This window comes from Microtus oregoni, unplaced genomic scaffold (genome assembly GCF_018167655.1).
Source record: "Microtus oregoni isolate MIOR12 unplaced genomic scaffold, Mior012 000072F_ref0000427, whole genome shotgun sequence".
NCBI classification, from domain to species: domain Eukaryota; kingdom Metazoa; phylum Chordata; class Mammalia; order Rodentia; family Cricetidae; genus Microtus; species Microtus oregoni.
The window spans coordinates 8,087,496-8,115,156 of record NW_024543979.1 but is presented as its reverse complement, the minus strand read 5'-3'; the positions used below and the strand labels follow the sequence as shown (position 1 = coordinate 8,115,156).

At 45.3% G+C, this 27,661-nt stretch overlaps 2 protein-coding genes across 3 annotated transcripts in view; both read right to left on the bottom strand.

Moving 5' to 3' along the window:
• Positions 1–19,582, bottom strand: part of Btbd8 (BTB domain containing 8) — a 60,554-nt gene extending 40,972 nt beyond the window's left edge. For both annotated transcript variants that reach the window (XM_041642054.1, XM_041642055.1), the window contains exons 1-3: positions 19,381–19,582; positions 12,173–12,367; positions 8,193–8,389 (exon numbers count right to left, since the gene is read on the bottom strand). In XM_041642054.1, the coding sequence (XP_041497988.1) occupies positions 8,193–8,389; positions 12,173–12,367; positions 19,381–19,529 (541 nt within the window). In that variant the 5' untranslated portion in view covers positions 19,530–19,582. The remainder of the gene's footprint in view (positions 1–8,192; positions 8,390–12,172; positions 12,368–19,380) is intronic.
• A 3,833-nt stretch (positions 19,583–23,415) lies between these two features.
• LOC121440941 (lysophosphatidylcholine acyltransferase 2B-like) lies at positions 23,416–24,954 on the bottom strand. Its single transcript, XM_041641980.1, has one exon. It carries the CDS (start codon positions 24,952–24,954, stop codon positions 23,416–23,418), a length of 1,539 nt encoding a protein of 512 aa, XP_041497914.1.
• Between the last annotated feature and the right edge of the window lie 2,707 nt (positions 24,955–27,661).

Here is a 27,661-nt window from a genome sequence, read left to right as displayed (position 1 = left end):
AAAAAATCCAGGATAACTAAACAATTCTGTACAATAAAAGAACTTCTGGAGGTATCACCATCCCTGATTTCAAGCTCTACTACAGAGCTACAGTAATAAAAACCACATGGTATTGACATAAAAATAGACAAGTGGATCAATGAAATGGAATCAAAGACCCAGATGTAAATCCACACACTTATGGACACTTGATTTTTGACAAGAACCCAAAAGTGTACAATTAAAAATAGCTGGTCTGCTAGATGCTGGCATGTAGAAGAATGCAAATAGATCCATGTCTATCACCCTGCACAAAACTCAAGTCGAAGTGGATTAAAGACCTCAGTATAAATCTAGATACACCGAACCTGATAGAAGAGGAAGTGGAAAATATCTCAAACGCACTGACACAGGAGACAACTTCCTGAACAGACACTGGGAGTGACAATTAACAAATGGGACTCGTGAAATTGAAAAGTCTCTGTAAGGCAAAGGGCACCATCAACAAGACAAAACGGCAGCCCACAGAATGGGAAAAGATCTTCACCAACCCCATATCAGACAGAGGGTTGATTTCCAAATTATATAAGAACTCAAGAAACTAGGTATCAACAAAGCAAATAATCCAATTAAATGGGATGCAGATCTAAACAGAGAATTCTCAATAGAAGAATCACAGATGGCAGAGAAACACTTGAGGAGATGTTCAACATCCTTAGTCATAAGGGAAATGTGAATCAAAATGACTCAGACTCCATCTTACTCTTTGAATGGCTAAGAACAAAAGTACAAGTGACATCTCCTGCTGGAGAGGATGCTGGTGGGGATGCAAACCTGTACAGCCACTTTGGAAGTCAGTGTGGTAGTTTCTCAGAAAACCGGTAATCAGCCTACCACAAGTCCCAGCTATAATGCTCTTGGGCATACACTCAAAGGACGCTCAATCATACCAAAAGGACACTTGCTCAACTATGTTCATAGCAGCTTTATTTGTAACAGCCAGAAACTGGAAACAACCTAGATGCCCCTCGACCAAGGAATGGATAAAGAAAATGTGGTACATTTACACAGTGGAATATTAATCAGTTGTTAAAAACAAGATCACCAGGAAATTTGAAGGAAAATGGATAGCACTAGATAAAAATCATCCCGAGAGAGGTGACCTAGACTGGGAAAGACATCCATGGTATATATCTCCTGACTCATAAGTGAATAGCAGCTATAAGTTAAAGGATAACCATGCTACAATCCACAGCCACAGGGAGGCTAGGTAAAAAGGAGATTCATGGGGGGATGCCTAGATCTCCCTGGAAAGGGGAACTAGAAGAGAATTCATAGGTGGACTGAGAGCAGGCTGGGATGGGAACAAGAGTGACCAGGTTTGCGGGTGTGGAGGTGGAGATGGAGGGAGAGTACCAAAAGTGACTACTGGGAAGGGGGCACTGCGGGATCAGGTAAGAACCTGGTGCAAGAGAATGTCCCAGGGATCTACAAGGAAGAGCCCAGTTTAGACCACTGTAGTCTGATCTGGCATCTCCTGTGACTGGATTGGTGCCCAGTCATCCAGCAACTGATGGGAACAGAGGCAGACCTACAGTCAAACATCAGGCTGAGGAGTCCAGGGAACCCTGCAGAAGAGAAAGACTCGCAGGAGCCAGAGAGGTCAAGGACAGGAGAAAACTCTCCGGCTCACAGGGGCTCACAGGGGCTCACAGAGACTGAGCCAACAACCAGGGAGCCTGCATGGGACTGACCTAGAGACACAACGAACATACGTTATAGTTGTGTAGCTTGGTCCTCTTGTGGGACTCCTTACAGTGAGAACAGGGGCTGTCTCTGACTCCTTTACAGGCCTCGAGATCCTACTCTGCATACTGGGCCATCTTGTCCAGGCTTAACACATGGGGAGGTGGTTAGATTTACCACAACTTGATATGCCATGTTGTATTGATACTCACGGGAGACCTGCCCTTTTCCAAACAGAAATAGAGGAGGAGTGGATTGGGGAGTGGGAGGGAAAGAGGGGACAGGAAGGAGAAGAGGGAGAGGAAACTCTGGCTGAGATGTAAAATAAATAAAATTTATTTTAAGAAAATGTGTGCTGACAAACAAACTCGGTCCTCTGCATGAGGTGCTCTTAACCATGGAACCATTTCCCTAGTACCATTCTGCCATCATTTCCCTTAATAAATTAATTGTCCCAGGCATTTTGCTATGACAGAGAGATGACTAGTGCAAGCTACCTCATGAGCCTCTGGCTGGCATGTCACGTAGGTGGGCAGAGACTCAACTGAAGTCAACAGGAAGATAAATAGTTTACTGTGGAGTCAGCACCATACATAGCATGAAGACATAAAAAAATATAAATATACATAATAAAAGAGAAAATACTCAATGAATAAATGACATACCATATTTCACAGATATGATACAGATCTGAAACAGCACAGCATGTGTGTGTTACACTGTACTAAATCAAACATGGCCCAACATTATTTCCATACTCTGAGATCCTATACAATGAATGCCATCTCACTCAGTAAAGTAAAGCCTAACTCGGAAGTATATGCTTTTGGTAACACAGCCAAACCTAACCCGGTCACAGGCAGTCGACTGATCGGACTAGGTCTACAGAGGTAAGGTGTAGCTGTGTGTAGTGGTATTTCAATGGTATTTTATAAATAAAGCTTGCCTGAAGATCAGAGTAAAACAGCCCCACTGGTCAGCCTTACAGACCAGGGAGTGGTAACACACACCTTTAATCCCAGTAGCTACCCTAGTTTGCCACAGAAACCAGGTAGTACATGCTTTTAATCCCAGCCCTAGGGAGAATTATAAAAGAAGAGGAGACAGCTCTCACTCAGTCTCATTCTGAGATTCCTGGAGGCAGGATCGCCAGTTCAGACTGAGGTAGAGGTGAGAGCCAGCGGTTGGATGCTTTAGTTTTCAGATAGTCAGGTCGAACCCCAATTTCTCTCTCTGAGTTTTTATTCATCATGCTTCAGCTACTTGATCATGCTCCTTCTGTATTTTATCTCCATGTTCCATGTTAGGGTATGGGTCTGTCCCTGCGGTTCTTTATCTCCATGTTCCATGTTAGGTCACGGGTCTGTCCCTGTGGTTCTTTCTAAGTCAGAAATAAAGCTGCCCACCCTGGTGTGCTGTGTCCTAATCAGTACCTGGCTCTCGTGGTTTGAATATGAAATGCTCTACCCACAGGCTCATGTATGTGAGCACCTGGCCCCTAGTTCCTGTGTTGTTGAGAATGTTACGGAGCCTTTAGGAACGAGGCCTTGCTGGAGGAAGGACATGACTGGGGACAGGCAGGCTTTGAGGTTTTATACTCTGGTCCCACTTCCTGTGTGCAGACAAACCATAATCACTGTTTCCTGACTCCCAGGCTGGCGCCACGCCCCTGCTGCCATGGCTCACACTGAGGGGCTGTATCCCAAACAAACCCTTTCCTTCCAAGCTGCTCTTCTCAGAACACCTTATCACAGCAACAGAAAAGTTACTAACGCAGTAGCCAAACGCTCCGAGTTCATGGTGCCTAGCTCCTCCGTGCTTTCTCACATTAGGCTATCCCACCCCAACATACAGGCATGAAGCTTCCCACCAGCCCCTAACACGTAAAAAGTCTGATATTTTCCTCTGCTCTTGGTATCTCTCTGGACTCTCTGCTCTGCCCATGCCCACCAGCCCCTAACATGTAAAAGGTCTGATATTTCCCTCTGCTCTTGGTATTTCTCTGGACTCTCTGCTCTGCCCATGCTCACCAGGGCGACTCTTTTACTTTGACTCCAAGTTATCCCTTTCAGGAATCCTCTCCAAACGACAGAGAGAAGTCTTTATGTTACGACTCTATCTGTGTTGCTTCTGGTTTTAATGCTTTTTCACTGCAGGCTGGATGATGACTCCTATGGTCTCAGCACCTTCTAAAAGCTGACTTCTGAAGGGAACAACTGTGTGTGAGCTCCTTTCACGAGCCAGCCTGCCAGGCCTCTCCTCCTTCTTTATCTAAAACAATCTCTAAAACTGTCCAGTTTGCTCTGAGTGCTGTCTAATTCATGAAATGTTCTTTGTTCAGCTAAACTTAGCTAAATTTACTTGATCTAAATGGTTTCTCTTAACAAGCATATCTGATGAGGACTGGTCCCTTAACAGATTACTACTAACCAAGTTCAGTGTAGAAACGACAATGAAAAACTATGTGTGCACTCTGAAGGACCCAGACCCAGCCACTCCGCCCGCGGCTCATCAACTGATACACCCGGGTCCAACTGGATCCTCACAACCGATTTCTAGCAAAGCGTCCAGAGCACAATCAAACCAGTTCAATAATCCTATGGGGCTGGAGGGATCAGTGGTGGAGAACATGCTGCTCTCCCAGGACTCGGGTTCAGATCCTAGCACAAACACAGTGGCTCACAACCACTTGGGGCTCCAGTTCCAGGGGAACCAATGCCCTCACACACATAACATAAAAAAGCAACATTTAAAAAACTCCTATTGCTCATTTCATTTCTCCTAGAGTAAAACCTCAGTCTCCAGCCCTGTGCAGTCGGCTCCACATCCTACAGTAAACCTCAGTCTCCAGCCCTGTGCAGTCGGCTCCACATCTTACAGTAAACCTCAGTCTCCAACCCTGTGCAGTCGGCTCCACATCCTACAGTAAACCTCAGTCTCCAGCCCTGTGCAGTCGGCTCCATCCACATCCTATAGTAAACCTCAGTCTCCAGCCCTGTGCAGTCGGCTCCACATCCTACAGTAAACCTCAGTCTCCAGCCCTGTGCAGTCGGCTCCCACAGCACTTGACTCCCCACTGCCTTCCTGACTGCAGTGCCTGCGACTTTACTTCTACATTGAACTTTCCTCCTATCTCCAACCTGGGACATTGTCACCTTCAGGCTTCTTTTCGCCAAGACACCTCAATGACTAGCCTCCCTACCTTATACAAATTTTCAACCATCACTTATTCAATGAAGTTGAACCTGATGATCATATAAAAATTACATTGCCACCATTATCCTTCCCAGACCCTTTCTCTATCATATACACCATCGTTTCCATTTCTTTACCATGTTTGCTGTCAATCCTGGCCCACAATAAGTTCTCCAACCAGAACATAAGGTACAAAGAGCTGGAAATATATTTCAGCTAGAACAGTGCCTGACAAGCAGATCCTCAGTCAATACTTAGTGAATAGTGTATTAACTAATACATGCATATCTAAAGCTACACACACATCCAATACTGCACACGCACCCGGTACTGCACACCCATCCCGTACTGCACACGCATCCGAGACTGCACACGCATCCGGTACTGCACACACATCCGGTACTGCACACGCATCCACTACTGCACAAGCATCCAAGACTGCACACACACCCGGTACTGCACACGCATCCGAGACTGCACACGCATCCACTACTGCACACGCACCCGGTACTGCACACGCACCCGGTACTGCACACGCACCCACTACTGCACACGCACCCGGTACTGCACACGCATCCACTACTGCACACGCACCCACTACTGCACACGCACCCGGTACTGCACACACATCCACTACTGCACACGCACCCGGTACTGCACACGCATCCACTACTGCACACGCACCCGGTACTGCACACGCACCCACTACTGCACACGCACCCGGTACTGCACACGCATCCACTACTGCACACGCATCAGAAGAGCTAAGCAAGCAAGGGGAGATGCTATTTCTACAATTCCTTCAAAAATGTAAGCCACATAATTTAATGGGAAATATGAAAAAGATTTCTTGACAGAAATAGAAAATCAAGTTAATTTCAATGGTTACCCTAAGTACTAAGTATCACAACTTTCATCAGTGTATCCCAATAGTCTACTGAATTTGAAAACACTGCAGCAGTGGGCATAAAATATATACTTGGTCCTAATCCCCCTAGTTCCTGGGAGAGCTCCTAAGATTCTCAGAATTCTTTGAGTGATAAAAGCGTCTTTGTTATTATCCATAAATCAGCACTTTAGACTTATCTACTTTAGGCTATCTAGATCACTGCCCCTAGATAACCTCAAGATGGAAGTCTCTAGAAAGACTGAACTCCTCCAACCACTGGGCAGTGCAGGACTAGAGATCAAATTATCTGAATGCTGGAGATATGAAAATGCTCTCGGGGGTACAGCTCAGTAACAGTCTTCAGCAATAATAGCCTACAGGAGCAAGGTCCTGCACTCATTCCCTAGCACCACCAAAAGGAAAAGAGAACACCACAAAGAGAGGAGGGAAGAGGAGGGGGGAGGGGAGAGGAGGGGAGGGGAGGAGAGGAGGGACAGAGGAAGGAGGGAAGGAGGGAGGGAGTGAGGGAGGAAGGAAGGAAGGAAGGAAGGAAAGAAGGAAGGAAGGAAAGTGATTTAAAAACAATTCCTTTCATATAGGGATGTAAGCATCAACAGATTTTGGTATCCTGGATGAGAGAAGGCCCTAGGACCAATCCTCTGTGAATAACAACCCTCCTATAATCTTTACTTGCATCCCTTTCTGTGCCCTAAGCCTTCCCATTCCCAGGTACCAAATAAGCACAGGCCCCACTTTTTCCTGTTTCCAGGCACAGCCAGTCATGTTTACTCTGCAGGGACTCCTCTCTTGAGGTAGCTTTGTTGTGTTAATTCCCCCCCTTGGGATTCAACTAAAGTGTACTACTTCAGAGCCTGACAGCATAGGCCCACACAGGTCTGTATCCCTGCTAAAGGCAGGAAGATGGCAAGTATAAGGCCTGCATGGGCTTTGGGATGAGTTCAAGGACAGCTTAAGTAACTTAGACACTGTCTCAAAAGCATAAGGAGGCTGGGGTTACTGCTCAGTGTTACCTGCCCAACAGTGTAAACTCCCTGATCCCTAGAATAAAACAAAACAGAAGTTACCTCCACCACCAACTTCCTCTGGAAGCAGGAGCCCAAGTCACACAACTCAGTCACACAACCCGCACTCATTCACCTGGCCCTGCCTACGAGGCTCAGGGAAGGAACACAAAATAGGCACACAATTAAAAGACGTGGTGAGCAGCGACCAGAACGACATCTCAGGAGTTAAGATACAGAGCTGGCAGTGCACATTTCTTTGGGGAAAGCATCAAGTAATTAACAGGACTATAACTCCGTGCAGAAGGGATCCTAACGTTTTCCCTGGCATAATGGAGAAAGGGGTCGAGGGGTAGATGAGCCTTTTCAAGAACTCCGGTGTGGGCTTGCACAGCTCTATCAACAGGACGACCAGCTGTCAGACACGGACTTGTCTGTGTGGCATTTGTCCCTTATAATCTCTGGGTATCAACAACAAAATCATCCATCTGTAACCACTTCTTAGGGCTTACAGAGACTAAATGAGACTAAACATATGAATGGGCCTACTTCAAAATCAAGAATGTTCGTTTATTCATAATTAGGTATTGTGAATGTAAAAAGAAAGAATTTTAACCAGGATTCAATCAGTTTGGTTGTTCCCTGCACAGGAAGGGTAATGTGAGGCCTCTTTACAGTATTGCATGGACTTGATGGCAGATTCCTGGCACTAAGGTGTTCCATGAACAACAGCAGGTCTACTCTATGATCCAGAGCACTAAGGCTTCCCTTTGGAAAGTTGGCCTGTCTAAGTAATCTCTTCTCTCCATCAAGTAATAGCTAATTCTCACTGACTCCCAACTGCAAGCATTCTGATACCCATTTCCACAAGAACACTCACTGTCTTCAAAATGCAACACCATACGCACGCGCCAACACCACGCGCTGTTATACCTATGCGCCAACACCACACGCGCTGTAGTACCTATGGGCCAATACCACACATGCTGTAGTACCTACGCACTAACACCATACGCGCTATAGTACCTATGCGCCAACACCATACGCGCCAACACCACACACGCTGTAGTACCTACGCACTAACACCATATGCGCTAACACCATACGCGCTATAGTACCTATGCACTAACACCATACGCCCCGTAGTACCTTGCACAGTGACCATATATACAACTTACTTATGTGTTGTTGACCACTAGAATGAGAAGCGGTAATGTGGAATTGTATGTAACCCTTTCTACACGCTCAGTAAACAACAACAGAACCGGGAGCAGCTTGACAAGCTGCTTTTCTCTACTACATCAGAATATAATTAAGTTCATGGTTATAAAGTTTCATAAAAATCCAGCAAAGTATCTCACCACTGGAAATAAAACTGCCGCCTCCACCAGTAAAATCCTCTTGAGTTTCGCACTTCCCAAGAAAAGAATCAGACAAATTTCCACACTCCTGAAAGCCAACGTCGGGCTTCTTTTCTGGCACAACACTTCCCACTTTCATTTTTTTGAGAATTTCCTCTTCATAACTTTTTATGCTTTTGTTTGACGAATATACAATCCTAAAAGACAAAATATAAAATATTAATTAAAATAAAGGTGACTCCTTTTTACTGGTCTTTTTGTTTGAGACACGGTCTCTTGTACCCCAGGCTGGTTTTGAACTCGCTATGTAGCAGAGGGTGACCTATGAACGTCTGACCTCTCATGTTCTGGCATTACAGGCATGTATCACCATGTCCAGGATAGCATAGCATTTGTCTAACACGCGTGAGGCCCTACAAACAAACAGAAAACCAGGACTAGATGGCTTCATTGCTAGACCTTACCAAATTTTTAAAGATTAACATGAAATCTTTCACAATTTTTTTTCCAAAATCCAGAAGGGAAACATGTTCCAATTCATTCTGTACAGACAGTATTGCTGGTATAAAAGCAGACAAAGTTATAGATAAGCCACTGTTCATTCTTAGTATAAGAAAAACACACGCAGCTGGGCATGGTGGCGCATGCCTTTGATTCTAGCACTTGGGAGGCAGAGGCAGGAGGATCTCAATGAGTTCGGGACCAGTGATGTCTATAGAGCAAGTTTCAGGACAGCTGGGGCTACATAGAGAGACCCTGCTTTAAAAAAGAAGAAGGGAAAGGAAAGGAAAACACTCTCAACAAAACAGCAGCAACATATAAAAGGATTATAGAGTATAGCCCATGACAATGTATTGCAGGAATTCAGGAGTGGTTAAACAAAAGAAAATCAGTACTATATACTATATAGACAGAATAAAGGACAAAACCACATAGGAAACCACATCGCTAAGGCAGAAACTTAGCACTAAGCATGATGAGAACTAAGATGGACGAGCTAATGGTTATCGATCTGAGGGGCCAGGGAGCTGGCTTGGTGGGTAAGAGCACTTGCTGCACATGCATGAGGACCAGAGTTCAGATTCCCAGGCCACACATAAAAGGCCAATCATGGCTGCAAATGCCTATAACCAAAGTTAGTGGGTGGCAACAGGTGCATCCTGGGAGTTTGCTGGCCGGCCAGCCTAGCCAAAACAGCAAGTTTCCAATTTGGTAAGAAACTTTGTCTCAAGTGAATAAGTGGAGTTCGAGAGGAAAACACTGATGTCCTCCTCTGGCCCCTGCAGGCAAGGCACAGGTGAGTGCATCCATGCACTAACATGCCACATAGGACCATATGGGAAAGCAAGAGTTGGTCAGGAGGTAGGAGAACAAGGAAGCACAGACAAAAGCCTCACTTGTGGCTTCTGTTGTGCGAGTGGGGTGAGGCGGCACGTGAGCAGGGCTAAGATCTGGTGCTTTGGATAATGCAGGCACGTGAGGAAAGGCTGTGTGTGCTCTTGCCATCTGCTCCCTGGCCTGGGACATGGTGGGGGAGAGGGGAATGCTAAAATGTAAGAACCAGGTGGAGAAGAGAAGGTCTGATTGGCTGGTCTGCAAATCAAAGGTGTGCTCAAGGCAAATCACCTGCTGCACGGAGGAGGAGTCAGCTGACCCTGGAAGGGGCAGTCTTTCCTGAAATGCAGAGACTCCAGACACCACAGTACCAAGACTACAAGCTCAATGTGATCTCCGAAATACTTTCTTAAAGGATCCATGGTTAGTGCTAAGAGGCATCCGCTGTAACCTCAGACAAGAGGATCACCTGAGCAGAGCTCAGGACAGACTGAGCAACACAGATAGATTGCCTCTCAATAAATAATTAATAAAAATATAAACATAGCTGGAACATGTACCTCGGTGGTAGAATTTATGCTTAACATGAACAAAGCCCTGGGTTAAACATCCACCCGAAATGCAGAAAACACAGCTAATAAAAGAGAGAGAAGACAGGAGACCTCTGTGCTGTGTCAGCAGCTTAACTGTGGCACTTGAGCTACCACCGGCTCTGCCACTGTTGGACTGAAAACTCCAAGGCCCCTTTCTTTCTCTTTCACAACATACACAGGTTAAAACTTCTTGGGAAATCGAAGCTATTTTGTGATCTTGGTGTGAGCCTTAAGCACTGCTCTCAGAGGACGCCGAGTCAGAGTTTAAACCCTGTATACTCCTGAGTGCACGCCAATGTACACTGTAGAGTAAGCAGTTTAGGGGCTTCCCGGAGCAGGGGAAAGGATAGCCACTAAAAACAAGTGAACTTCATATAGCAAAAATTCAAAATTCTGTTTTATCATAATTTCAATTTTTAAAAAAAGTCTAAGCCGGGCGGTGGTGGCGCACGCCTTTAATCCCAGCACTCGGGAGGCAGAGGCAGGCGGATCTCTGTGAGTTCTGAGGTCAGCCTCGTCTACTGGAGCGAGTTCAAGGACAGGTTCCAAAGCTACAGAGAAACCCTGTCTCAAAAAAACCAAAAATAAAATAAAATAAAATAAAGCAACAAAAAAAAATAGTCTAAATCAGACCAAGCACGGTAGTACATGTCTTTAATACTCAGCATGCAGGAGACAGAGACAGACAGCCTGTGAGTTTAAGTCCAGTCTAGTTTACATAGCCAGCTCCAGGCCAGTCAGGGCTACAGGCCCTGGAAGACCCTGTTTCAAAAAAAAAAAAAGGAAATCTAAATCAATGTTTTCTATTATTACTATGCCCTTTAGTTTAGGATGCATGTTAATGACAAATTTCAATGTAATCTGCTAAAAAATTTGGGGCCAATATATAAGCACTTTCTATCCGCAAAGCCCTGCTGAGCTATCACGTGTGTACTGATATGTATCTGACAGTCCAGTTCCAAGAGCTTGTATGACACAGACACATGACTACTGGCATTCATAGGGTTATTAAATCTCTAGAGTGGATCCCAAGGACACACCATGGCTACTGGCATTCACAGAGTTAAATCCCTAGCACGGATCCCAAGGACACACCACGGCTACTGGCATTCATAGAGTTATTAAATCCCTAACACAGATATCATGGGCACACCACGGCTACTGGCATTCATAAGGTTATTAAATCCCTAACACAGATATCATGAGCACACCACGGCTACTGGCATTCATAGGGTTATTAAATCTCTAGCACAGGTCCCCATGAAAGGGAGCAAAGTACAGAGCAAGCTGTCCTGACTTCCTTATGCTGAGAAACGGAAGCTGAGAGGAACTGCGAGGCGGAGCTCTCTTCATCCCCGCACACCACCTCTGAGTCAATCTTGGTATGTAACACAATCTTTTCTTGCATTTCTTTCTTTTGAGACCGGGTTTCCACTGTTGTAGCCCGGCTGTCCTTGAATTCACTACGTAGATCAGGGTGGCCTCAAACTCACAAGACCCACCTGTCTCTGCCTCCAAAGTGCTGCGACGAAAGGTGTGTGTCACCATGACTTGCCTCTTCCCTATCATTTATATATGTATAATCACATATATAATTTCACGTCCATGCATGTTGTGCGTGCATTTGTGTCTGCACCCCATGTGTGTGCCTGGTGCCTATGGAGGTCAGAAGAAGGTGTTGGATCCCCTGGAACCAGAGTTAGGATGGTTGTGAGCCACCGTACACAAGCTTGGAATTGAACACAGGGCTTCTGCAAGAGCAGTCAGTGCTCTAAACCACTGAGCCATCTCTCCATCACTTTTAACGAGGGCAAATAAAAACTAACACTAATGTAATATCTCCTATTGCTGAGATCACAGAAACATACACAGCATCTGGCTGAGGACCAGTCTTGAGTATATCTTTGCCAATACTAAGCCACTAATATTAACAGAACAGTTTAAATGAATAGGTTTTCCTTAGATTACATAAGGAAAGTATGCACAAATATTTTTAAAAAGCCAACTGTTTATCACATTCAAATGTAAGAGGAAAGCAGACGAGGTGCTTACTGTAAAAACGCTCTCAGTTCTGAAGCGTCAACATTGTCCACAGGAACAAGCTCATTTGTTAAGCCACTTGGCGTCTGTCCATTGACGTGGAAATAAAAGCCAGGAGCTCTGGCTAGCAGGACTGCCCTGTGCACTTTGAACAGAGAGCCACCGACAGAAAGAACAGTGTCCGTGTGAATCTCTTCCCTTAAAAGCCTGTTAGGGAAAACGGTTACAGTTGGGTTAGTGACCTCAAAACAGATAATGGGTTTAAAACAACCTACAAACCTAGAAACACATAAGTAAATAGCAGAGGCCAAGCAAGATGGCTCGGATGGCGAAGGAGCGCCTCACGTGAAGCTGGCCAATCACGGTCAGAGAAACCAACCTTACAGAAACAATTTAATAGAAAACCTGGATTTGTTTGAGTTCATTTTAAAGAACACTACACTTAATACTGGTTCTGACTGATTTTCTTAAAATTTAATCAAAACAAAGAGGATTTCACTTTTTAAAAAAAGTAAAAACATTTGAAAATATTTTCTTAATTCTACTAATACATCTTATTTTCTGCTACTGTCCTGGCTATTTTTATGTCAATGACACAAGCTGGAGTCCTCTGAAAGAAGACAACTCGATTGAGAAGATCTGGGAGGCATTTTCTTAACTAGAGAAAGGTGGGTGATGCCATTCCTGGGCTGGTGGCCTTGGGTTCTGTGAGAAAGGAGGCTGAACAAGCCATGGAGAGTAAGGAGTAAGCAGTACCCTTCACGGCCTCCACATTAGCTCCTGCCTCTGCGGTCCTGCCCTGTGTGAGTTCCTGTCCTGACTTCCTTCTGTGAGACTACAATGTGGAAGTAGAAGCCCAATAAATCTTTTCCTCCCCTAGCAGCTTTGTCATGGTGTTTCTTCACAGCAATAGAACCATAACTAAGACAGCTACTTACACTGATTTTCCTTTAAAATGTACCTTCTAGAGTTTTATAATGGAAATACAGAGCAGAAAGTTAACTTAGCTTCTGACTATTAATGAATCAACTGTTCAAAAATCATGCTTAAACAGAACCAAAAATGTATACAGTCTGCACCAAGAAACAAGACATAACAATAGATAATTCAGGGAGATGAGGAGAGAGAAGAGAGAAGGGGAGGATTTGGGAGAGCTTGGGGGAACAGGATGGTTGAGATGGAGGAAGGGTGGATATGAGAGCAGGGAAGAGGATATCTTAATTAAGGGAGCCATTTTAGGGTTGGCAAGAGACTTGGCTCTAGAGGGGTTCCCAGGTGTCCAAGGAGATGTCCCCAGCTAGGTCCTTGGGCAGCAGAGGAGAGGGCGCCTGAACTGGCCTTATCCCATAGCCACACTGATGAATATCTTGCATATCACCATAGAACCTTCATCCGGCGATGGATGGAGATAGAGACAGAGACTCACACTGGAGCACTGGACTGAGCTCCCAAGGTCCAGATGAAGAGCAGAAAGAGGGAGAAGATGAGCAAGGAAGTCAGGACCGCAAGGGGTGCGTCCACCCACGGAGACAGTGTGGCTGAGAGAAACTGTCACACTTTTGTTAATCACCAAGTCTGAAATGCAGCCTTGGGTGTCAAGAATGTGACATTTACACACTTTCCCATCCCCACCAAACAGAGTTAATCATGCTGTAATCTATTATTCAAAAATGACACTCAGGAGATAAACCCACTTGAATCCCTAGTGCACGCATGTCCTTATAGCAAAGCCCACTGATTTCATGAGCACATAAACTGGAAAATAGAAAATTTCATCATCTATCTATTTGCCTCTTTTTACTAACTATGTATTTCTGCTCTCTACAAACTTAACTACTGTGTCTCACCAACCACATCACCAGTGTCATCAAGGTATGATTCTCAGAGGACTTCTGTATTGCAGGATGTAACAGGCAATCACACCAGAGTACCACAGTTGGATCATGGACTGGGTAAAGAGGCCCATTACCGTGAAAGCTTGGAAAGCAGCCAATGACACTCAAACTCCCCTAAGATGGAGCTAATGGCTCCTTCCCCAATCCCATCAGGCTAGGTCCATGCCTCTATTACAGCATCTCTGTCACTGCCTCATTGTGTTCGTGCATCACAAGATAATGAATTCCCAAAGGGCAAAGCTGTCTGTTGTCAGGAGACAGGGGGCTCAGTGTTTGCTTGTCCACGGACCCCATTTTACATTAAAGGAGACAAATGCCGCCGAGTACAGAAGCTTTCGAAACTCTGCAAACACGTTTAGCTTGGTCAGTTTTTTTCACAGAGAGTCTTTTCGAAGGTAACTAGCTTAATGTTTACAAAGTGTGTCGTGCTGAGCTCTGCTGCTGGTGACGTGGGACTTCCTACTCTAGAGGCCCACACCGAGCGGAGTCTTCTCATGCGGCAAGTTCCCAGGAGACGAAGTCTGACAACTGAGGTAACTTTACAGAGAATGCTCTTACAAGCCCACTCCATAACGGAGAGCACCAAACCTGGCTATTTTCTCTGACACACACATCTGCTGTACAGTTGGATTTTTATACATTGGGCATATTATCTTCTGATAAAATAGAATACATACAATAATATACTACAATCAAATTGATTCAAAGCTTAACAACAACAAAAGAACTGTTTTCTCAAATTTTAGCTGAAAACTCAAATTATACACTACATTTGTTCCTCTCTCCCATCCAGCTTCTCTGATGACCCCACCACCCCTCCTAAAGTGAACAAGTAAGCTTTCCAACTGGTAGCCAGTTGAGGAGGATATCAGCCTAGGATACTGGAGGCCCTGGATTTGATTCTCACATGCCTGGAATTCCAGACACACCAGAGGTGGAAGACGGAGAATCAGGAGTTGGGGATTATGCTAGGTCTCTTTCAGCTGTGTTCATCTGGCCCACATTAGACCCTGCCTCAAAACAACAAAAGTTAGATACGTGTGGTAGCCAAATAGCACTGGGGAATCCTGTTCTTAGCAGATGCTAACCAGAGTACTTGTTACATTTTTTTAAAATAGGCAACATATACATACATATACACACATATATTGCAAATATAAAGATTTTTTTATTTTATAAAATCACTTGTATCAGTTGCAAGTGTATCTTGCATTTTCTGTAAGTTAAAAATCTGACTCACACTGACTTAAACTGAGTTTCCCTGACAACCCTACCACCCCTTCTAAAGTGAACAAGGAAGCAACATCAGTAAACGTCAGTGCTCGCCGGCTCACCCGGCAGGCTGGAGCAGAGGCCCAGCGTATTTCCATCTTTCTCTTTGCTGCCCTGCTGTAGTCCGTCTTACACTGATGTGACAGTGGTGACAGTATACCACAGACAAGGTGTTTACAACACACAAGTTTATTGGCTCACAGTTCTAGAGGCTGGCAGCTTCTGATCTCAAGATGCTGACATCTGGCAAGGGCTTCACCATACAAGGCGGAAGGTAGGACAGCAAACAAGACCAAAAAAGGGCCAGCGTGCATGCATCCACCCATCCGCGCAGGTCAAAGCTTCAAGGATCTTCCTCAATAGCGACTTCCGCCTGCTGAAGCAGAGGCTGGCTCACTGACTGGTGGGCTGGCCAGTAAGCCCCCAGAAGCCTCCTGTCTGCCTTTCAGGTACTAAGACTACAATGTCTACCACATCCAGCTTTTTATGTGGGTTCTCCCTAGTCCCAAATTCAGTCTTAATTTAATAATTTAATAAAGGACCCAGCTTCACCCACAGAATGGAACCCTCAAGGCCTAATCACAACTTAAGGACCTCCAATGACAGTTAAATTTAACTTATATTTCAGAGACAACAAATATTCAAATCGGAGCATAACCTATAGAAAGCATTTCAGATTCCTCCTAAGTGTGGTCACCATAAGCACTGAGTGTGAACTACATGCTGAGAGCACACAGACAACGAGAAGACTAAAACATCGTGCTCACCCCGTGGAGCCCTAAGCACAGAGGAGAAAACCAGGTCCGGAAATTGAAAGAGGATAATACATTCAACAGCAAGTACACTCCGTGACCCCAACCCCATCCACCCCAGACAAGACACCACACCACACAAGACCGCCTGTGAGACACCTGGATTAAATGTGACCTTTAAAGACTTTGTGAGAGTTGGTTAGAAAAGAAACTGGAAGGGGGTTTCTGGCTTTGTTCTTTACAACCTGATCCATAGGGTGCTTTGGGTGTGGCACACAGCAGGGGCTTTTAAAGGCAAAAAGCACATCCTGGAATCTCGCTCTGCAGTTGCAGACATGAAAGTGAATAGGAGGTGAGGAACTTTACAGACCCTTCTACTGGAGGAGAGTCAACAGCCTGAATGTCTGGCAAATGGTCTTTCAGAAACCAGTCAATAGTCAGCAGTGACAGAGAGGATGAAATTAAAATACATACACAAAATAAAACCAGAGCTGATTAGGTATAGAAGTGAAGGTAGAAAAATTTGGTTTGGATAACCGGATGCTGCTGATGCCACAACCTTTAGTCTGTAGTGGCTAGCCCAGTCTCCTTAAGTCATCTCTTCAGATGTTCCAGACAGAGCCTCCTGAAGATCCACAACCTTTAGTCTGTAGTGGCTAGCCCAGTCTCTCCTCAAGTCATCTCTTCAGATGTTCCAGACAGAGTCTCCTGAAGATCCACTTTCTGCTCCTCCCTTCCTCAGCTCGCCCACATGTGTTCAGACAACAACCCTGCTAACTTTTCCACTCCCGCTCTCGGTATGGAACCCTCAGCTATCCTAAGTCCTAGCTGACTTATTTCTGACTTCTCTTTACGAAGGCATTTTCTCATTTTCTCAACTCAGGTTCCTTTCTTTCAGAAGCCACTAGTTTGTGACCAGGACAAAGTCAAATCTACTTATATTACCTTATCTTTTTAAAACCATATACCCCAATACCTTCATCTCATCTGAACTGGACTGTATCTGAGCCAACATTAGCTTAATATGTTAGTTAAGCAAGGTAACTCCTACAGGAAGAGACCATGATAATCTGGGACCAAGAGGTAGCACTCTAAGAATGCACCCCGTCCCTCTCCCAGGGAAGGAGTTTTAGCGAGGTGACATACTTTTCCTCCCCAGAAGTCCATCCCTCAGTGTGGCCACTAGCAGCCTGATGGCAGTGTGGCAGGACAAGACACTGCAGAGATCCTCCACCTTGTGTTCTTGCTGAGGCCATTCCAGGTGTAACTAGAATTTGGTCTCCTTGGTAGAAAATCACATGAAAAATTACCCAATTCTATTCTAGGACCCTGAAGTCAAGATGCCCAGCTAACTTAGCTTCTGCTAAACTGTGAAAACCTCCCCCTGCAGCTAACCACTTAAGTTCTACTGTAGTGCTTGCTTGTGGAAAACTCCCTCTGATGTGAGGTGTCCTTCTGTATGTGTGCTGCTTTTATTGGTTGATGAATAAAGTTGTTTAGGCCAGGGGCTTAGCAGAGTAAAGCTAGGTGGAAATCCAAAGAGAAATAGAGATAGTAGGCGGAGTCAAGGAGACATCATGTAGCCATACTGGTGAACCACAGCCTGGTGGCAGTACACTGATTAATAAAAATGGGTAGTCAGTAAGAAGCCTAAGACATTGGCTAAACAATTGTAACTGATAATAAGCCTCAGAATGGTTATTTCATAAGCGGCTTCAGGAACAGGTGGGCGGAGAAAAACCAGTCCATGGGGGCCAGCAGGATGGAGAATACTTCTAGCTACATATCCCTGCAGCTGCAGGTTCTCTCTTTAAAAGCCCCCTGCTCTAAATGCTTAGATTCCCTAAGCGTAGTCCCAGCTGGCAAGACTGAATTCGTTCAATTGGCTATAAACTCTGTCAGAGTGGTCATCTCTGGCAGGCAGGCTCTCCCTGACAACAGAGAGCAGCTTGTCTGCTTGTCTGGGTCCAAATTCAAAGCTAACTTTTACTTTTTATTTTCTTGTTTGTTTGTTTGTTTTTGGAGACAGGGTTTCTCTGTAGCTTTGGAGTCTGCCCTGAAACTCAACTCTGTAGACCAGGCTGGCCCAAACTCAGAGAGATTCACCTGCCTCTGCCTCCTGACAGCAGGAGGCATGTGCCGCCGCCGCTGGACTCTATCCTTTTCTTTTAGACACTGGCCCAGACGCTCTAGACTTTCTCACTCTTCTCTGGAAAAACCCCACACATCACTTGGTACTTGTCCTCCTTTGGGGAGCCTGACAGTTTTCTCAGACCCAGGCACCTGTCAAGATATACAACTTGCCTATTGAGGTCTTTCTTTAAATTATTTTTATCAACAAGACTATGAATTCAGAAAAGAAAACCTCAGTTTTCTCGGTAAAATATGGAGCCCAATGTTGAGGCCCCTATAAAACAAAACAGAACAACAAAAAAGAAAGAAAGTGATTGATTTTGGAATAAGGGCCAGAGAAATGGTTCAGAGGTCAGAAGCACATACTGTCTTGCAGAGAACCTGAATTTGGTTCCCTTCACCAACATCGTTCCCATTCCCAGTGAGAAATAGTCTTCCCAGTGAGAAAACACTCGCCACACTTGTCTGGTCGGGCTACTCAACGCCCAAGGAAGAGCTGTCCTTGAAAAGACACACCTCAGGCTAATCGAGTTTCACCTCTGCTGCCTTCCTTAATTCAAGTCCTAGCCCCAGGTTGCACTTTGATCGGTTTAAACAGAGGAGACAGTGCAAGCCTGGCCACTTGGGCAGACGAGGCCTTTGCACAGCAGATATTTAAATACATCAGTGGAGTTTTTCAGAATAGCTGTTACCCAGGGTCATTTTCCCACGTGGCAGAATCAAGCTTTTCCTGAGATCGGGGGGGGGGGGGGGGGGGGGGGGGGGGGGCACTTGATGGCAGACTAGGACAGAATGGTAACTGTGACCCTGCTCGGGTCCCTGTTAGAGGAATGTTGACTGTTGTTCTGCCCTTCATTTCAAAGTAAACACTCGTTTTCCTAATTGTATCATTTTCTTACAACTTTTTAAAGACACGGCTTACGTTTCAGGGCCTGGACACAGTCCGACCTCAACAACACCCCCCCTCCGTGTGTGTGTGTGTGTGTGTGTGTGTGTGTGTGTGTGTGTTTCCTTCTGAATGCGGCGTGGTGTGCGGTCCGCAACGCTCGAGACTGGCTCCTGACGCCGGGCAGAGCCCCCTCGGGGAGAAAGCGAGCGCCCCACAGGTGCCTCAGAAAGGAGCGAGGCGGGGAGGGAGGGAGGGAGCTGCGCGGATCCCGCCTCCTACCTGAGCACGTCGCGGCTGAGCTGCTCCGACACCACCGCCTTCAGCTTGCGCCGCTCTCCGGGACCCTTCCTGGGCACCCCCTTCCTGCCGAGTCCGGGGGACCTCGGGAGCACCGCGGGGGGCGCGCCGCCCGCTGCACAGTGGGCCATCGTCGGCCACGGAACCCGGCGAGCCAGGCCCAGCGGGACCGGGATGGGGGGCGTTCCCGCTCTCACTGGCTCGCCGCGGAACCCGCCCCCAGAAGGAAAGTTCCCGCCCCGTCTTGTTTGCAGCCGGGCCCAAAACGCGGCGGACGCGGTACCAGGAGCCCGCGGTCACGTGACCCGGGCGCTGTGCGTAGGCCCAGTCGCTCTGTTTATGTCGGCTCTCCGAGGGCCGCCTAGTCTCGGGAGGAGGAAGTCCTGAGAGCTTTATTCTGTTCTTTAAAATGCTTTATGGAGGATTGCGCCCTCCATCCTCTTTATCTATGAAGGACGGGGGTCACAAGACTTTTCCAGTCGTGAGTCTTAGGTCGCCTGTGCAAAGGTCGGGTTCAGAGGTCGAGGGTCAGGATTTTGGGAGTCTCCAGCTGCAAGGCAGATAGATGTGACATTCTCTCCAGATATGCAGAGCATTGCTCTTGGTCTCTGTCTATAGACTGTCCAGTGGGCGTCATGGGTTCTAGGCCTGTGTCTGGTCATCTTGAGTACGTGACGTCGCTGGCTTCTGGTTCAGGAGCAGCCTTGAGTGTTCCTGACTAAGCAATTTTTGCGTGTCTAAAAGCTTTACTATGTTCGTTATACCTTACTAAAGCTCAGCTTTGAGTAATACATGTTTCCTGTTAAGAAAAACGTGAGACTTAACCCTTCCACTATTTACGGGTCTCTACTCCCTTTCCCCATTTCTGTTTTCCTATTACCACTATGTTTGCCCCTCTTGAAAGGCTTCCCACACGACTCTAGAGATTCCAAGCTAGGATCTGCTTTTATTCGTGCAAACTTGAATGTGGTAGGTCCAAAGGAAACTCCATTCCCCCAAATTACATTGGTTCAACAAAAGTCAGCATTCCTCGGGAACTTGTAAAGCCAAGTTTCCCTCCGCCAAAAGGAGCCATTTCCCTTATCACTGGCAGAAGAGACAATGGCTATCCTTGGTGTCTATTAGCATGCTGGCCCCATACTCCATTATTATTACCTGTTATACATTGGAGTCCATGTTAGCATCCTACCTCTTCTTACCTCCTCGAGGTCGTAAACGTCTCCAACTCAGGCTTCCACTCCCACCAGCTAAACCCTGCTGTTTGGCCATGCTCCTTTTTCTCTTTCTTGCTCTCGCTCCTGTTCTCACTCTGTTCCTGCTTCTCTCACAGCCAGGTCCAATCTGCTGGCCATGTTCAGTCTGCTATTGTCTGTCTGTGCTCTGGACTCTTCCGATACTGCTGACTGTTCTCTCCCTCAGATCTTTAATAAAAACCTTTTCCTTAACCATGCCATGTTGGCAGTTTGTAAACCGTGTTCATTTTCTGAACCTGAGTTACTACCATATATATTTTCCCAATTCCGTTCATTTACCAGTAAATTACATAATTTCATTTTTTTACAGCTGAATAAAATTCTCTTATGTATTGTTAGGTCCAAAGGGTACCCCAAGCACCTCCCAAAGAGGAGGCCCACTGACTTGGTCCAAAATTGAGCCTAGACTTAGCTCAAGATGGCCTATAGAAAAATTTCTGTCTCTTAAAGACAGAATATCTCAGGAAGTTGTTAAACAGATTCCTTGTATACCAAAAGGAGTCATTCCCCTCGCCTCTGGGATGTGCGGTTCTCTGTAGGCACACACCTGCAGCACCCATCAACACATCAAAATCCATGCTAGCCTTCAGCCCCCTCAGTTCCCTATTCCCAAGTACCTGATATACAATACAGACTTCGCACCTCCCAGATACCCGTTCATTCTCTACATAAAAGCAAGATGTTTTCCCCTTGCCCCTAACTATTCTCTCTTCTCTAGCAGATAACCCTGGCCGTGTCCAATCTGCTTTTTCTCTCTGCTCTGGGCTCTTCCAGATGCCTGTAGCTGTTCTTTTCTCTCTCTCTTACCCCTGCCTCCATGCACAAAACTTTCCCCCTGACCATTGAGTGGCCATTTCTGTGGTTTCTTTGCCATGCCTTCACGTGTATACATGTGTTTTCATTATCAGTTCTTCTGTTGGTGGTCATGTACACTGATTTCATGCCCTAGATATTGTGAGGAAAGCAACATTGAATAGCTCTAGCAAATACCTCTACAGGAGGATAGAGAGTCTCTTTAATGCCTTCTAGGTATGTTTTCTCTGCCAATTAAAAATTTTAAAGGCAAGAAATATGTTACCAGAAATTATAGGGAGTCCCAGGGGAGCCATTAGATGATACCTGGCAAATCAGGATCCCCTCTTGAGGTTCTTTGACGTGAGATGTCCGTCTGTCTCTGTGGTGCTTTTATCGATTGATGAATAAAGCTGTTTCAGCCGATGGCTTAGCAGAATAAAGCCAGGCAGGAAATCCAAACAGAGATAGAGTAGGCAGAGTCGAGGAGTCGCCCTGCAGCTGCCGAAGGAGTAACATGCTGGCTCCGGAAAGCCACAGCCTCATGGCAGCACACAGATTAGTAGAAATGGGTTAATTTATAGTAAGAAGCCTAAGCCATTGGCCAAAAAAACTGTAACTAATATTAGGCCTCAGAGTGGTTGTTTCATAAGCAGCTGCAGGATCTAGCAAGCAGGACCCGGTGGGTAGAGAGAAAACAGTCCCGTGGGACTGGGCAACATAGAGAAAAGTCTTCCATCTACAGTTTTTAGTCTTATTAAAATAGTTTAAAAATGAAAAAAAAACCAGGAACTTGAGGCCCACTTATTATCAATTTAAAGGAAACCCACAAAAGAAGCCAGTTATAAATCTTTTTAAATTCGAGTCTATTTGTTAAGTTGCAAAGCCATGCTCCTGCCTCTACTTTCTGTGTAGATGGGACTACAGGCATGTACCGTTGTGCCCAACAAACATTATCTTAAGGGGGATAAAAGATATTATAAAAGCCTAATTGGAATAATTCTTCAAGTATATTTTAAATGTAATTAAATATCTGTGTTGGTTAGTTTCTTCCATCTTGACACAAAGTTAGGGTCATTTGGGAAGCGAGAACTGCAGCTGAAGAATTATTCCACTAGGCCAGCCTGTGGACAAGTCTGGGGTACATTCTCTGAATTTATGATTAATATGGGAGTCCCAGCCCACTGTGAATGGTGCCTTCCCTTCTCAGTGGTCCTATGTTGTATAGAAAGCAAGCTGCGTGAGCCACTCAAGTCAGGAAGCAGCTGCTCTCCCTGGTTCCCATCTCTGCGCCTGCTGGAGCGCTTGCCCTGGCTTTCCTCAGTGATGGGCTGTGATCAGAACATGAGTCAATAAACCCTTTCTTTCCCAAGAACAGTATCTGTGCCACTTAGAGTAAAAACCACTGACCTTTTCTGTTATGGATAATGTTTAGGGTAAAAAAACTAAAGAAAGGAGATTAGATTTAGGGCCTTGTTTTGAAAAGAAAAAAGGGGGAAATCTGTGGGATTATGCTCTTGCACACTGTAAAGATTTGTCACTCGTATTGGTTTAATAAAATACCGATTGGCCAGTAGCCAAGCAGGAAGTATAGGTGGGGCAACCAGACTAGGAGAATTCTGTGAAGAGGAAAGGCAGAGAGTCAGTCACCAGCTGGATGCAGAGGAAGCAAGATGAGAATGCCTCACTGAGAAAAGGTACCAAGCCATGTGACTAAACATAGACAAGAATTATGGGTTAAGTTGTAAGTGCTAGTTAATGATAAGTCTGAGCTAATAAGCCAAACAGTTTATAATTAATATAAACATTTTTATTTTTTGCTGGGACTGAGCGGCTGCAGGACTGGGGGACAGAAACTTCTGTCTACGCTTTTCCTCAAACGATAATTTTCATTTTGATTATAGTTTCTGCCTACAAGTTCTTCCCCTCTTTCCAACACGACCTGAACATTTTTAATGCTGCGGATGCACTTTCACTGCTTGTATACATAGGCTGCTTGGAGGTCTAGGTATGAACTGAATAGCTTGGCATATACTGGATGCTTCAGGGCAAATTTCCTGAAGGCCGCGTAGGAAACCTGAGCTGACTCCTTGCCAGCCATCTCCTGAAAGAGTACGGAAACATCTAGGTCTGGCACTCCGAATGCTGCCCGGAGAATAGTTGTTAGCTCTTGTTCCGTTATGTACCCGTCCTCGTCAAGATCAAAAAGCTTAAACGACATTTTCAGAATCTTCTCCGTGTTGGCAGGGTTGCACAGGACTGTTAACCCTATCACATACTCCCGGAAGTCGATGGTGCCGTCATGATTCCTGTCAAAGAGAGAAAACAGCTGATGTAGGGGCTCTGAAATTGGGAGTTTCAGATAATTCGAAAACTCTTCAATTCCAATCCTGCCTCCGTTTGAGGCGACTGCAATCTCGGCGTATTTGTCCAAGTGCTTGTGGATATTGTCCCAGTCTAATTTCAATTTCCGGCTGATGGTTGTAAATTCCACCAAACCAGCTTCCATGGGTAGTTGAAGGGCACCAGCAGAAACCATCAGTCTGCAGTCTTCGAAAGTGTGATCTGTCACAGGGAGTTTCAAAGCATTTGCCATGTTGATTCGGACTGAGTTGGCAAAAAGGATGGGATCTTTCTTTTCTTCCTCACTTGGGCTATAAACAGGCATAAACTCCACTTCCACCCAAGTGAAGGGCTGACTCAGAGTTAGCATTAAGGCCTGGATGCCTGTGAATCCCTGCCAGGTCCAGGTCACCGTGTCCACCGTGTTGGGGTACCTAAGCAGCACCGGCTGCACAGGGACACCTGGGGAGAAGGCCCCCAGTTTAAAGGTGATAAGACAGGAGCGATTGGTGCACACTCCTTCCGGGAAAATCAGAATCTGTGGCCACTTCATTTTGGATAACACTCGAGTCAGGATTTCATTCCTGGTAGTCTTCCTAGAATTCTGATCTTCTCGTTTCACAAGCACAGGCTGAGTGGACAGGAGGCATTTCCCAGCCAATGGGATCTGCACATTGTGGCTCGCAGAGACCACGGAAGGGAGCCCTGCCACAACAACGGCGATTGCATCAAAGAAGCTGGAGTGCGGTGCAGTGACGAAGATGGGGGCCTCTTCTCTGGTGGCCTTTTTCCCTTTGACCTTAACCAGGAACCCAGCAAAAAAGAACGTCACGCGGAACAAGAACCGGAGGGCCGGCTTCATCAGATGCTTCCTCCAGCCTTTCATGGGCTTGGTAGGTCGAGTAGACAAGTTAATGGTGGAGAGCGTGGCCATAGGCCAGAGGAGGAGGAAGAGGAAGGCGATGCAGGACACACGCACAGGTACCAGCACCGTGCCCAGGAGGATAATGCGGGCCCAGCGCCAAGCACTGAGGTGAGTCTGCTGTATGAAGGGGTTGGCCACCGCGGGTGGGAATAAGGACCTGTTCACTTCCCCAGCGAACTCGCTGTCCCACACCTCCAACTCGGTGGTGTCTGTGGTCCGTCTGCGCTCCGTCAGGTGAGCCATGAAGCCTGCTTCTCAGCCTATGAGTATCCCTTCTCCCACATTCGAGTGCTGCTTCTGTTTGCACGTGATTAGCACCCTTAAAGCCAATTTCTGGTTAATAGGAAATGATGCATTCCCTTCTAATTCCTAAAATTAGAAGAAAGACCCACTGGGAAATTAGAATCTCATCAAGAGAACAATCATGGTGTGTTGTTTTGATATATATGGTTAAAAAAATTTCACATAACAATGTCTGGTACTAATCATATACATTTACTAATTTATATTTATTAATTTAAATGAATAAATACTAATATCAACTTTCAAATTTAAGTGATATTGCCAGTAATATTGCTATGGGCTGCTTTGAAAACTAGTGAGATTCACCCATTGTCCCTACAGATTGATTGAGTTAGGCCGATGGTCCTATCTCTTTAGGCTAAGAAGTGTGAATAGTGTCCCCTTAAACATCTGTGTTAGGAGTACTTTTCCACACACATAGGAATTTAGGGAGAGGTGGGAAAGAGAGAATAGTGGACTCTGTGACTTGAGAGCAGAGGACCTTGTAGGGAAGGAAGGGGACCAGGAAGGAGCAGGGGCACAAGGGATGGGAGTAGAGGAGGAAGGTAAATGAGGAAAAAGTGTGACATATGTGAGTGAAATGCCATGGTGAAACCCATCACTTAGAAAATTAATTTAGAAAGGAAAATTAGAGTACATTAATTCTAATAGGCCAGAATTGGTCATGGTATGTGAGGTTTGCAATGTTAATATTACTTAATATGAACCAGTCAACACTCTAAATTGATAATATATGAGAAGAAAAAAGCCTGTAACATCAACTTGGCCAGTAATAAGGCTTTGATTAAGATAAGAACGGCTTTGCTGTGTCAACAGTGTCCAGGACATGTCCCTTCATTACTGTTGTCCTTGAGACGTCATAAAGAGGGAAGCCCAGTTAGTGTGAACGGGGCTTTTCTTCTAGACCTGGTGGCATTCTAGAATCCAGGAGTGCCGTATTGAGGGTTCCTGCTATGTTTGCTAACTTCTAATTTGGATTCCTTTTCCCAGAACTAAAATGATAATTTAGGCCCCAGAGTTTCCATCTAATGACATATATTAGATGTTATGGATACCAAAGCAAGGTGTGAGCTACATGGAAGGCCACTTCCAGGTGCCAACATTAATACACGGGGAATCGGCAAAGTCACCTGTTAGAACTTACTCTACTGTCTTTCAAAGAAAGAGCTTACTCCCTACCTTCTACTTTTGTCATGAGGCTCCGACAAAATGTTCGTAAACAAACTGAGTTTTTATTGTACATCGAGGTTGCTATGGCAATGAGAATTCCGAGGACACTCTACACTCTCTTGTCACTACTGGGACCGTCTGTCATGAAGGAAGTGTCTCTAAGGTGCTGTGACTTGTCAAGTGCCAATCACTGCCTCCTTTGCCAAAGAGGACATCCCAAGGCAGTGGACAGCAGTGACATCAGTCACACTGCCCTCTTCTGTGTCTTCCCGTTCTATGATGTTGTTTCTACTCTGTCAGCTTTCTTTCCTTAGAAAAATAATTTACTAATTTTTATTTTATGTGCATTGGTGTGAAGGTGTCAGATCCCCTGAAACTGGAGTTACAGACAGTTGTGAGCTGCCATGTGGGTGCTGGGAATTGAACCCCGGTCCTCTGGGAGAGCAGCCAGTGCTCTTAACCACCAAGCCATCTCTTTAGCCCCTCTTTCAGCTTTAATTGCATTCTGTATACGGCTCTTAGAAAGAGTTATTACACCATCTTTCTTTCATATTGCATGTGCCTGATGTGGTGTAGTATTAGATTGTAACATGGTATTGTAGTAGTTAATCCCTGCCCCTCATTCATGGTCTCAGGTGTCTGCGGTCCACCAGGGTTTAAAAATATTCAGTGAAAAACACAGAAATAATGCTTAAATCTTTTAAGTTGTACAATAGTCTGAGTGGTGTGATAAAATCTCCCACTATTCAGTTTCCTGCCTTCTAGGGATGTAAGTCATCTCTGTCCAGGATAGTCTGCCCGAACGGGGCTCAGTCCTCTCCACTCTCAGATCGGCTGCCCTGGTGTGCAGCACTTGTGTAAATAAGATCTGTGTTTTGCCCAGTGTGACCTAACTTCACTCACTAATGGCCCCAAAAATGCCAAAGCAAAGCCATAGAACTGCTTTTAATTGAAAAAGTTTTCAATTAAACTTTTTTGTTTTCCATGACAGATGAAAAAAATGTACTGTGAACATGAGAGAAAAAGAGATCAATGCTAATTTGATTTTCAGACCAGACACAGTAAACAGTGAGGGCTTAATGAAGATGAGAAAGGTGTTTATCATATAGGGTTTGGTTCATCTACAGTTTGGGATCTACTGGGGTCTTGAGACTGCATTTGTTCACTAAGAAATTATCTGCAAGTCTACAGTGCAGTAGGCCTTTATTCTAGATGATGTACATCAGATTTATAAAAATTAAAAATCTTGTCCTATAAAACTTGGATTCTAGTGTGTAAAGGAATAATAGTATTCATTTCTTACTGCATTGAAGGTGTAAAAAGATATTTTCCTACTTGGTTGATGTAGCTTGTACCAGTTTCAATTAGTTTAATCCTTCATCATAGATAAACTTAAGACACATTTTCAGAAATACTCATCTGGCTAAGTTTACATTCAAATTCCTTTATATATTATAAATACACAGGATTTAATGAT